The 12,099-nt window shown below is 47.7% G+C and overlaps 5 protein-coding genes across 5 annotated transcripts; 1 reads left to right on the forward strand and 4 right to left on the reverse strand.

Moving 5' to 3' along the window:
• Window positions 1-198: 198 nt before the first annotated feature.
• On the reverse strand, window positions 199-892 carry N7537_000131 (RNA recognition motif domain-containing protein; the record flags this gene model as incomplete). The annotated part of the gene is made up of 4 exons (XM_056891189.1): window positions 199-412; window positions 578-684; window positions 750-822; window positions 873-892. The coding sequence occupies 4 exons, from the start codon at window positions 890-892 to the stop codon at window positions 199-201; spliced, it is 414 nt and encodes a 137-aa protein (XP_056756184.1).
• Window positions 893-1,505: 613 nt separating this feature from the next.
• On the forward strand, window positions 1,506-1,878 carry N7537_000132 (thioredoxin family protein; the record flags this gene model as incomplete). The annotated part of the gene is made up of 2 exons (XM_056891190.1): window positions 1,506-1,528; window positions 1,581-1,878. 2 exons carry the CDS (start codon window positions 1,506-1,508, stop codon window positions 1,876-1,878), a joined length of 321 nt encoding a protein of 106 aa, XP_056756185.1.
• A 424-nt stretch (window positions 1,879-2,302) lies between these two features.
• On the reverse strand, window positions 2,303-4,203 carry N7537_000133 (multicopper oxidase; the record flags this gene model as incomplete). Its single annotated transcript, XM_056891191.1, has 3 exons — window positions 2,303-3,359; window positions 3,422-3,899; window positions 3,960-4,203. 3 exons carry the CDS (start codon window positions 4,201-4,203, stop codon window positions 2,303-2,305), a joined length of 1,779 nt encoding a protein of 592 aa, XP_056756186.1.
• A 1,170-nt stretch (window positions 4,204-5,373) lies between these two features.
• N7537_000134 (putative homeobox and C2H2 transcription factor) lies at window positions 5,374-7,941 on the reverse strand (the record flags this gene model as incomplete). Its single annotated transcript, XM_056891192.1, has 1 exon — window positions 5,374-7,941. One exon carries the CDS (start codon window positions 7,939-7,941, stop codon window positions 5,374-5,376), a length of 2,568 nt encoding a protein of 855 aa, XP_056756187.1.
• A 1,815-nt stretch (window positions 7,942-9,756) lies between these two features.
• Window positions 9,757-10,678, reverse strand: N7537_000135 (aminoglycoside phosphotransferase family protein; the record flags this gene model as incomplete). Its single annotated transcript, XM_056891193.1, has 2 exons — window positions 9,757-10,596; window positions 10,649-10,678. The coding sequence occupies 2 exons, from the start codon at window positions 10,676-10,678 to the stop codon at window positions 9,757-9,759; spliced, it is 870 nt and encodes a 289-aa protein (XP_056756188.1).
• Window positions 10,679-12,099: the final 1,421 nt, after the last annotated feature.

The raw sequence follows: 12,099 nt of genomic DNA on the forward strand, positions 1-12,099 counted from the left end.
AGGAAGACTGATTTCAAGGCTCGATATTATTGATTATCGATTAAAGGTAAGGTTAGTTGAACGAGTTCGATTTTGTATTGGGGCAGGTTCAAATGTCACTGGCCCAGCGAATGTATCCGGCAACCCAGCATAAGTCACAACCTTCGTAAAAAAGTGCTAATCACGTCCAGACCTTCGTAAGCTTCGTGACAGGAACATCTAGTAACCGCCGCCGTAACCGCCCTGGCCACCCTGCTGACCGTAGCCCTGACCACCACCGTAGCCGCCCTGACCACCGCCGTAGCCACCTTGGCCGCCACCGTAGCCTCCGTTGCCGCCACCACGGTAACCGCCGCCACCGAAGCCGCCGCGACCACCGCCACCGGCAGCGCGCTCAGTAGCCTTGTCAACGCGGATCTGGCGACCGTCGAACCTGGAAAAAAGAAAGATGGTTGTCAGTATACGTTTTCAAATGGGAGGAAGAGAGAGCATTCGCATCGCGCTGGAATAGACAATGATGATGCGCGACTGGTTCCAGCGCGAGTTGTACCAGTCGCTGAAAGTAGAGGTAAGATATTGAAGAAATCAGTTTGCTTACTCCTGGTTGTTCATGGCGTTCATAGCGGCAGTAGCCTCGTCATCGGTAGAGAAGCGGACGAAACCGAAACCACGGCTGCGGCCGGTATCACGGTCCTTGACGACGGTCTAGGGAAAGAAAATAGAAGTCTTAGAAGGCTGTAGGATCAGTTTTGGAAGTCAGAGCAACTCACAGCATCCTCGACAACGCCGAATTCCTCGAAGCGCTGGCGCAGACTGTTGTCGTCTGTGTTCCAGGAAAGACCGCTAGAAAACCATCAGCAGGCGCATTAGATATTCAGATCTCTGGGTCTTACCCAATGAAAAGCTTGGACATTTTGATGGAAATGGGGGGAGAGAGAAAGATAGAGAGGGGGAAAGGAAAGGGAATGTGAAGAGGGGCACAGCCGAGCCTGACCTTAAATACAATCCGGGACGGAACAACATCACCCCACGGATTTTTATGAATTCCTAGTTTTTCAGGCTCATTTTTATTTTTATTTTTTATGATTTTATGATTTTATGATTTTATGATTTTATTTTGGTTTTGGTTTGAGGGAATTCTTGGTGTTAAGGATGACTTTATATATAACTTGTTTGGGTAATATGTTTACCTGTGTACAAATTTAGTAGCTTGTCATAGTGGACCCGATCTCCCCACGCTGTCGATAAGTGGCGCAAGATTCTCAGACAACATCCTATGGCATGATATTAAATCTCCACGATAAGCATACATTAACCAGTACAGAACATATAACACATATCAGAAATAGTATGATGGAATACTAAATTTAGAATTTTCATCATCAGGTTATTACACAGTACCTACTATGAAGTATCTGATCTAGATCACCCCACCCCGTGGACCTTGCGTATATAAAATATCCTTCCCTTCCACATCAATTTAGATACAACCAACTACTACAAACAATACCAAGTCAATCATCAATATGTCTGTCACCGAAATCACCAAGTATGCCTCCTGTCCTTCCTTACACAAACACACAAACTTACACCCACCACAGCAAAGTCGACTTCCTACAGAAGATCCTCGGCTCGGAAGAGCCCGTCCTCCTCAACTGCTACGCCGATTGGTGCTCACACTGCAAAGCTATCGCACCCAAGATTGAAGAATTCAACAAGGTCTACCCCCAGGTCAAATTCTACCAGGTGGATGTGGACAAGGTCGAAGATGTTGGACAGGAGCTAGGCGTGCGGGTGAAGCCTACGTTCATGCTATTCAAGGGCGGAGAGAAGATCACCGAGGTTATTGGGGCTCACTTAGCTTTGATTGAGGAGGGAATCAAAACTCATCTTCTCTGAGCGGGGGGTGACGAATTTGTTCTTTTCTTTTACCTTTTTTTTATCCACCGAGATGCTTGCGCTCGTGGAATACATGCGTTCAGCCATTTGATACACTGGTCACTTTGTGATACGGACATGTCATCGGTCAGACATCTGAGTATCTGATCCTTTAATCCAGAGAGCACTTTCATCAAAGCTACTTGACAGGACTCATATTCTCAACTACAATTTCATTTATTTTGGTAGTGCATTCGTACAGATGTTGCTGAAATATTGGGCATCCCCCCCTTATTATCCCGTGTACACTCTGACAATACATCGTGTAACCTACAACAAAATATCACAGCAAACATGAGACCAAAATGGTCTCAGAAGTCCAAACTATATACTTCACTGATATTTATCCATTCTACCCTCCCTTTATATCTCGTACAAAATCCCACTAAAACCCGGCAGCAATTGCATAAGCCGGTGGCACAGCAGGCCAAACGTCAACCCCATCCAACATCGCCAAAACCATCCCCCCACTCTGATGAACCTGAATATGACAATGCATCAAGAACGCACCGGGATTAACAACATGATACCGAATAGCCGTCCAAGTCGGACCCGTGACAGCAGGCAACGTATGGAAGGTATCACGATACTGCGGCGTCTGCAGATTGAAGTTCCCGGGAACGGCCTGTACCGCTTCCGCGACCGAATTCCAATTGAAAGTACCGTTCCCCTGACCGATGATGAAATGTTTATTTGAGTGTTTGTGGATCGGATGCGGGGGTTGCAGGATGGTATCTGTTTGGAGAATCAAGTCGATCCAGGTATTATTCTTCGTTCGGACGATCAAGTCGCTGGGAATGGAGTTCTGGTTGAAGAGCAAGGGCTGTGCTTCCTCGAGCTCGAGGCCGTAGCTGGTATTACCGAGTCTCCAGCGGTAGGCGGCGCCGACTTGGTTGATGTGCAGGAAGAAGGTTTGTGCTATATTGTTTGAAGGGGCGAGCGCCGGGAATGGGACCACACTGGACTCGTCTAAAAAGATCGTGTTCTCTGAGACGGGTTCATTGTTGATTTGGATCCACGGGTTGGATGGACGGGTGATCTGGGGCAAGCCTTGGTATCGCATTATGGCGGTCGTGTTGAGGATCTGGTTTATGCTGGCGCTGACCATGCGCACGGTGTAGTCTCCCGCTGGTTGAGTGAGGGGGATTAGAACTGAGTAGCGGTTTGAGTTTGGGATGGTGACTGCGTTGACTCTTTGAGGCTGGATGTATCGTCCGTCGATGGCGTAGACCCACATGTCGTGCTCGTCGACTGAGAAGGTGAGTTCTAACAGGCCAGCTGCGCTGGTGAGATCCCAGCTGATGTATTGATGGGCGGCGTTGACAGTGAAGATTTCTTGCGGACCTTGGGATGGCACGCAGCCTTCGAACATGGTTGGGGGGATGGCAGCGTAGTTGTGTGGGAAATTAAATACTGTTTCAGTGATGTTGGGAGGGAAGCATCTGGTGATGGAGTTAGTTTATTGATTAGTAGTCGCTGGACCATGACAGATCGGTTTACTCACGCCATGTCTGTCAATCTTAGATCATTACCCAGGCTGGCTTTCTGAACGAGTGTTGTCAGGGCATCAATCTCAGCACGTGGCAGGCAGGTGATGGACCCTTTGCCATTAATGAGCAAAGCATTGGCACAGAATGAGTCTGTACCAGAAGCCAACTCGGCAGCCCATATCTCCTCTGACGTGAGGACACGCCATTCCGAAAGCAAGACGGGATATGTCACGCTCTCCGCGTTGATCATAGCCCGCAACTGAGCGGGATTGGTCGTGATAAGACTGAAAGGCTTTTGCACCGAGGGGGCAGGAGTGATATAGATTGGTCCGTAAAGCCCATCCTCGAGAGAGCCACGGTGATGCGCATGATACCAATAGGCCCCGTACTCGGTTGCTGTCCATCTATACAGGAACGAAGTGTTTGGTTTGATGGACCTCTGCGAGACACCCGGGACTCCATCAGACCAAGGAGTTCCAAGCTGTTCAATTCCTGTAAGATATCAAATTAGTATGTTTATCCTAAAGCAGATCAAGTTATCCAAGGGCATACCATGGAAGTGGATCGTGGTATTGAAAGGGCACCGGTTATCAACGAGGAATTCAACACTGTCACCATGGTTGATCCGCAGCGGGGGGCCAGGAAATTGCCCGTTCGTCGAAATCACTGGCCTAGATACTCCTGCCACAGTTCGGTTCCCCCATGTCAAGGTGACTGGAAAGAACACTGTAGCTGCAGATGTCCATTGAACGAGACACAGAGGCCAGATGGACAGGCTTCCTAGAGTGAACTTCATATCTAAAGATGACACTAGAGAGTCGCAATCTGTATCAAATTGAACTGTCCGCTCTTGATATCCTATGCTTTTAACGGAATTCCAATGCTTTTATGTGGACCTAGGGGGAGATAGAGCATTGCGTGAGCACATGCATCTCGGAGTTTTCATGCGGGACTATCACGTCAGATGCAGGATTTCTCTGGGAGCCTCTTGCTTGCGAGCTCGTATAGAAGGGGAACAAAACGCATAACCCGTCCATACTTTCGTCGGGAACCAATCCAACCATTCGGGGAATAGGGGGAGGAAAAATTCATGCGAGCATCAGTATATTGATCTTGTGTATTGAAGCCTAGTTCGCAGCTAAGCTCGTATTCTTCCATTTGAAGCAAGGGAGGTAATTGGGAACAGCAGACCGACTCCGCGCGACTGAAGGACTCAAAGTTCAAGATATCCATTCCTATCTCGGAGATGGTAGTCCGAAAAGTAGCTTGGCGGTGCTGTAGGGATAAACCCCCGAGGAAGTTGTTGGCACCTGCTCATGTCTAAGCATTGAGCCCTGAGCAGGCAAGTTCAAGACAGGGGACCCTTTGAGCTTCGGCACGTTGCTGAGGTGGTGTACCCGGGGCCAATGGTGCATGCTGGGTGCAAAGTTTCCATGGCCATGGGAGCATCTGACTTCAGAGTCTCGGTACTCTACATGTCACACAGGTGGAAATTAATATCACTGGTCTGATCAAAGAGCTGTCGGTCTCAGTCGTCATCAAACTGTTAGTCAACCAGTCACAAATCAGGTTTCATCGAAAAAGGGTCGGTGGAAACTTCAATCCCGGATTTAACACGGAGCCACGTGCTGATAACTGAATAAAGGTACACGATTTTTCAGGATGAAACGAAAGCCTTAGGTGAGGGAGAGTATACAAGGGAGCTGGAAGGAGTTGGATTCCAAATTGAACTACCCGCCACAAGAGTGACGTGTGGAAGCTGCTTGAATTGGACAAAGATCCAAAACAAGAGAAGAAAAGTAAAAGTAAAAGAAAAAGAAAATCAATTAATTCGTGGTATTGTCAAAAACGTTATTAACATGCAAGTTATATGGTATGAAACAAGAAATATTGCACCAATTTATAAGGCTAACTTTTTTTGCCATGTGTGATTCTCCATCCAGCAAGTAAATCGCATTCAAAGACATTAAAAGTTGCCATTGCCAAAGTACCCCGGCATATCATCATGGGTAGTATTCGACGCAGGAGGGTGGCCCACTTCGGAATTGAAAACAGCAACCGGATCTGAAGACACCTCACCCATACGAGACGGGGGGATGGGCCGACTAAGCAAGCTTCTGTTTGGCCATCCTTGTTGTTCGGAGCCCTTTTGACCATCGGCGCCATCTAGATGCAAGCCTTCCAAATCATCCGGGTTGATTTCGTCGTAGCTGTCATTCAGTCGTTGTAGGAATTCTGGATCAAATCCCATTTGTACCAGAGGGTCAGCTGTGCTTTCTCCCGGCACAGATGCAGTGGTCGGAAGACTACTAGCCCAATCCGCCGAAAAGGGCGGATCAGGACCAGCTGACATCATCCCTGCACTACCAGCGTAACTGCCTGATAAACTCCCCGGTCGGCTGGGCCCAGCCGAGGAAAATCCAGTGCCAGGAAAGCCGTGGCTGCGCATACTAGGGCTAGAGATGGCGGGGCTGTGGATGGGGGCCCCTTGGCATACTGCTCGCGCTAGCACATTGATCTCCCGGGGTGCAGCCCGGAGGCCGCCATTGATAGCGAATGGGGGCTGCATACCAAGATCGGCAAATTGGATGCTGTCGTTGTTCACTTGAGTCTGTAATCCACAATCACGCTTGAGGACCCCCAGCCAGACAACATTATCTGCGCACGTCTGGTTCCAAGGATCGTCACATCCATAGATGACACGGCGAGCTTCTGCTTGTATCATCTGATCTGATGGAACAAGACCTTGTGCCTTTTGATTATGGATATATGTAGTGAGTTCGCGAGAAAGCCGATTGTAACAATTGATATCCGTAGGGACAGGAAGCCTGAGTATGCTACCATCTCCTTTAGCTTGCTCAGTGGCCCAGGGATCAGGGGACCGCCATTCATAGTCAATCATGTACGGCGGAATGGCGTTTTCGACGCGAGCTTGAATCTGCGGGTCAAAGCCCCAGTCCCCTTGCCATTGAGCCATGCTAGCTCCATTTTTGAAGTGACCGGCCAAATGGTCCACTCGATCTTTCCAAGTCTGGAAGATGGAGCCACAGAACCCACAGCGGGATTTGATATCGGTAATGCTGCTTTGCCATTTCTCCATGCATGGTTGGAACTTGGCATTGTGCATCAGGCGGAGGTGCTGGTTGAGATGATCCTTCCGGTAAAATGTTCTCTCCTGTACAGTCTTCTCTTGGCAACTGATCAAGTTGTGAGTTTCTAGGTGTTCATCGTCTGGATTAGCTGCCAAGCAGAAGACACAATGAGGTATACCGTTCTGTTCAATTGCACCGCCGTGGGGGGAGCAGGTCCATTTATCCAATATTAGATGCATGGACTTCTCATGTCGTTGCCAATCATACTTAGCAGGGAAGGAGTCGGTACAGAAGGTACATTGGAAAGGACGAGCAGATTTGGCCTTTGAATGGGCCAGGGTATTGACAGGTACTGAGGCCTTGCGGCGGCGACGACGTTCTTTACGATCCATTGACCCAAAGGAAAGAGAGGATCGATGAGAGAAGGCAGAAGCAAAAGAGAGATCGGAAATAGATGAATCAAAACTACTGGCAGAGGCGGTGCACAGTTTATGTTCAGAGCTGGCATGGCTTGACTCATTGTTGCTAGACCCAGGGCGACGGGGCCTCACGTGACCCGATGGGGCCCGGCGTGGACGCGACGGGTCAAATGGAGGATTGGCCAAGGCACGGGTAATATCGCTGATCGTAGCCGGTTCGTTTTCGGGGGGAGAGTACTTCCAACGTTCAAGAGGAGTCATGAGGGATGTGTTGACGGATTGCTTCATGGGGATGTCCACAGCCCCTGGAACGGGAGAACTGCTCCCAGGCGACGCACGAACTTTGCCGCGTCGCCTGGCATTGGCAAGCCAATTGGTAATTTGTGTCCGGGTTAGACCGGTGTATTGTTTCAGGTCATCTCTATCTTGCTCGGTAGGATAAGGGTTCTCGTTGTGATCTCTTAGCCAGCCCTTTAGAATGCTGATTGCCTTGCGCGAGAATCGAGCACCACTTTTTTGAGAGCGTGAATCTGGGTCATTGGGATGTGTGTTGTAGGAAACTGATTTTAGGGCTTTCTTTCCAGTCAGGCTACCTGTAGGAACGTGGGCATTCTCTGACACGCTATGTAATGTCTGGAGGAATTTGCCAGGCGTTTTGGCATGAGTGAAACTGCATTCACGCCAAAGAGAGATACAGCAAGTACAGCCGTAGTTCAATTTACCGCGCTTCGCAACAAAACAGTCCAGTCCCATTCGCCCACAAAAGTCGCATGGTTCTTGGGCTCGGAACATGGGGTAAACACCGTCGGGGTCGACGGGGTCAACGGCCTGTGAGACATTCACTTTGGACATCTCCGGTACCGGGTTATTGGAGAAGTCCAATGTCTGATCATGAACCAGCGAGTTGAAGTTCGCTGCCTGTTCTTCGGCTTCGTCGAGTTCAATATCAATCGAACCGACATCGTCGTCTAGTTGATTAGAGCCATGGGCAGACGAGGCGCCTTCGAAATCAAAATACTCCATGTTGTGAATGGTTACAATGGGAAATGCTGCCCAGAGAACAGCTTTTCAGGACCAACAGAATGATAGAAGAATGAAGGGCACCGTGGAAAGCAGGAGAAGAGTCGGTCAGACGAAAACTGGCCGAATGTACCTTTCCAACGTTGGTCTGGGGTAGAGAGAGAGGTGGGCGAATAATCAATTCGGGTGGAGCTCCGTGAACTTGGAACTAGAGGTGGGCACCATTCAGCCGTTCAGATTTTCGGTGACTCGGCATGGACCGCTCAAAGGCAAACCCCGTGTGGCTTTTTTTTTTTTTTTTTTTTTTTTTTGCTTTCACGATAAGCATGCGAAGCACATTCTTAGGGACCCGTATAGAGCAAACTCAATAAAAGAAGCAGTCCATGCGACGAAGTCCATACGGAGTGAGTGGAGAAAGGAAAGGCTTCTTTGAGTGGATGAGCGAAAAACCCAACGGATCCCCAAAATGCATCGACACGCCCTTCGAATGACAACGCTAAGCCTATTTGAGCTAAAATATTCGTAATGTGGGGTTGCTGCCAAGCCCTGGTGATTCATCTTTCCCTCCGCGATATCGGACGTCCGTTTGTCTTTTTATATACTGTGTTGTGTAAAAAATATAACTATCTCATCTCATCTACGGTGTGCATTTCGAACGATCTAGCACCTTCAAGGACATAAGCTCGGACATCACCCACTATACATCGGATAGTTCATCGCTCCGGGTAAATCCAACCACGTGGAATGTCAACGTGGAATATCAAGTTCAATAATATATCCCTCCAGGGCTGGAATTTGTTATGTGATAAAGGATGGACGGAAGTTGGCGGGCGGACTTCTAGAAATTTGGTCAACCCAACTGGACTGCTCAGAGACCTTGAACCAACAGCATGCGATATACCTCCAACTGTTGTCTCGATTTTCTACTTAGAAAAATGAATACGGAAGAATATACATAAACTAAGCCGGATTTGAAAGGATTCACTGGTAGCCTGGGTAGCCATTTGATCCCACCGCTCATACGTAAACCTTTGTCACTTCCATCCAGAGTTCGTTCTAATATAATGCGGTTAAGATAATTGAATATGTTAGCTGTGGACATGTCGATCAAGACCTGCGCAGTTCTTCGTGTTAGCTCCACATTTGACGCATTCTCTGCATTGTCACTGCCATCTATCGTTAGCACGGCGGGCGATGCACCTCCGAAGGAAAACTTACAAGTTTTCTATAACATGGGTAGCCTAATCAAAGAGGATTCGGGAGACGTTCGGTATCATGATCTGGGATTGGAGAGATCACGGTTAGTCAAGGCTTCATTGATAGCTTGTTTGGTCAAATCCAACCTTGGAAGTAGTATAAATGTAATAGAAAGGATATTAAACGTACTTCATTTCGAAAATAACGTTTTTCAAGGGTTGGTTTCAACGTCAGGACCTTCCGAATCTTTGGGACTGTATACTCTGATGGTTAAACCGGAACTTTTCGGGTCACCAAACAAGGTACCTCTTTTCTATAGTACTTTTTGGGAGTGTGGGAATTTATTGGTTTGTAATCAGTAGAGCTCAGGTTCTCTAGTTAGCGCTACAGCATTGCTACACAATACAACCCTAATTCAAAAAGAATTTGATGCTGTCTATTCTTCTGCTATCCAGACGCTCCTCTTTGAGTAGAAGCGAACGAATAAGAGAAATTTTAGCATTGAGAAATTGTTTCATGTCATTGTTATCAAACGGAATTTCCTTCAGCCAGCTATTTCTGACCTGATGGGATAATATAGTATGCCGTGACGGGTGTCGTCCGCTTCCATTTAAGCCTCCCTTAGGCCAATGCTGCGGTGGTTAATCCATATGCAATTGAATCAAGTTGCATTTCCTCCTCGGGGTAGCGTGGAATAAGGGATAACACCGCTTTAGTGAAATCAGTGAAAAATGGCTGGATTGACAATGCTGCACTTTCAAAGGCAGGAGGATATGCACCAGAATATGCCCAGTCAATCAACCACACTTGTTCATCTTGACCTAAGATCAGGTTTCGAGGACTAATGTCGTGGTGTGTAAGGACAAACTTGGTAAAATGGAACGGCGGAATGTCTATTGGGGCTTGATGGACGCTCTTGCAGATGTCTAGCTTGTGGTTAAACCAAGCTTCCATTTCAGTAGTGTCCTTAAAAGGCCCAGCACTATAATCTGTGAAGAACGGACCCCGACATGGTTGTTCACTAGCGGGGCCAGGCTGCAAAAGCTCAATAGACTGCAACTCTTGGATCATTTCAGCAATCTGCGTAGCGATTTTCCCTTGGGTATCACGGGATATGCCGTTCCAGCACTCATTCAGCGGTTGACCTGGGATAAAATCCATCACAATATATCCAGATGTACCAAAGTATTGTGTATCATCTTTGACCTGAAATGAGCGATAGACTCTTGGGGCTCGAATAGTGGTTCTGGAAGCAATAAGACGGAGCATTTCCGCTTCACTGGTCATGACACTCCCGCCACCCTTCATGATCAAGGTCTCTGAAAGCCGCACAACTGTCGTTCCACCTAGCTGATGGAGAATAGGGGCGGATGTGAGAAGGGTTGCTAGAGCCTCATCTGTGACGGAATTAACATCCTTTCCATCTAGTGGGAAAGATGTATTAGGGTCGCGACTTTGTGGCTTGGCGTAGGGATGTCAGTAAATTGTATTCAGCAGACTATGAATAACATACATGGGCTATAGGACGTATGGTTAGTTCCATTTCTGTGACATAAGCGGTAATAAATGTGGAATGATTGCAAACATATGACCCGTTCAAGAGCTGCACAGGATTATAAAGGAAAGCCGGATAGAAGATTTTCCGGTCAAGATTTCCATCTGTTGGCATCACCCACAGCTTTCTGCCTACAGGTGCGTGCGACTACCGGAATTGCCAATGTGCCACCGAGAGCCAATCGTGTTACGGGCTGAAGCATGCTAACGGAACTTCCGTTGTCATGGCTCTGGTCGGCCCTGGGCGAATGACATGATTAATAATGGTAGACAGGATAGTTACAGATGCTTGTGCATAGCGTATTGCGCCGCACTCTCATACCCAAGCGCTAATGATACACAATGGAAAACGTTGGGCTTTTTATATTTCTCATTGGCTGAAACTATCGATTTCGCAGCAAAATAAAAATCCAGGCAAACAAAAGTGATTATCTAGTGCGACCTGGCTAAACGCTGGGCTGAGGAGCATCAATCCCCGAACGCCCATACGATGGGTTAGGCAATGGGCGTCTCATGAAACGACTTATACTAGTTCTATTTAGACAATTGACATGGACCTGATTTCGGATCTATGGGTATTAAAAGGACGCCTTTCCTTAACTTTCTGGTGCATTACAATCCATCTGTGCTCTCTCGCCAGCAAGATCCTCTTTGTAGACTATACAATTTCTCCCAACTCTCTGAGTTCTGTATCGATATTTCGTTGTTGGTTTGGCCATTCTGACTTGTTTTTTTAGACTTGCCTCGTTAGCTATGTCTGTTTTTCAGCCTGTTCACTATGTGCCTGCCAGTCGCCAGGCTCAAATGTTGGCTATGCCAGTGAAGCGCATCCTCACCTTTCGACATCCCCTACAAGCTCAATTTGAATTGATTGTCAGCCAAGCCACACTATTCCGAGCTCGGTCCTTCGGGGAGGCTCCAAGGCCAACCTCATCATCTCAGAATTGCCTTACGAAATCTCTCGCGATGCCCAGGCCCAATTTGTTCTCGATGTTGCCACTGGACTGTCAGTGCAGCAAGTTCTTGGGGAAGTTACTCGATATGGACGTCATAAATACGAATTCGATGCAAATGGAGTTGGGTGCAGGTGTTGGACGACTGATCAGATTAATCTTTTATACCAACTTCAATTCGTCGGCAACGTATCCCAGGTTACGACGGCAAAAGCAGGAATTCTAAAGTTGTGGCCAGATCAGACACCACTTCCCCTTGACCAGGGCGCTTATTATCAGTGAGCCTCATCTGTTGAGTATTCAAATTGACGGGAAAGGCGCTTTTCGCTGCGAATATTCGGTTGTTACATTGTGCTGGTAGGACTGAATGCTTCCGTGATCATACATCAATCTTTCCTTCGTTTTACTCTTTGTTAGATGGTGAAGAGGGGAACGCTCAAGGCTGTATGCTCTACGG

This window comes from Penicillium hordei (assembly GCF_028827395.1).
Source record: "Penicillium hordei strain IBT 12815 chromosome Unknown utg000001l_segment0_segment0, whole genome shotgun sequence".
In the NCBI taxonomy this organism is placed as follows: Eukaryota; Fungi; Ascomycota; class Eurotiomycetes; order Eurotiales; family Aspergillaceae; genus Penicillium; species Penicillium hordei.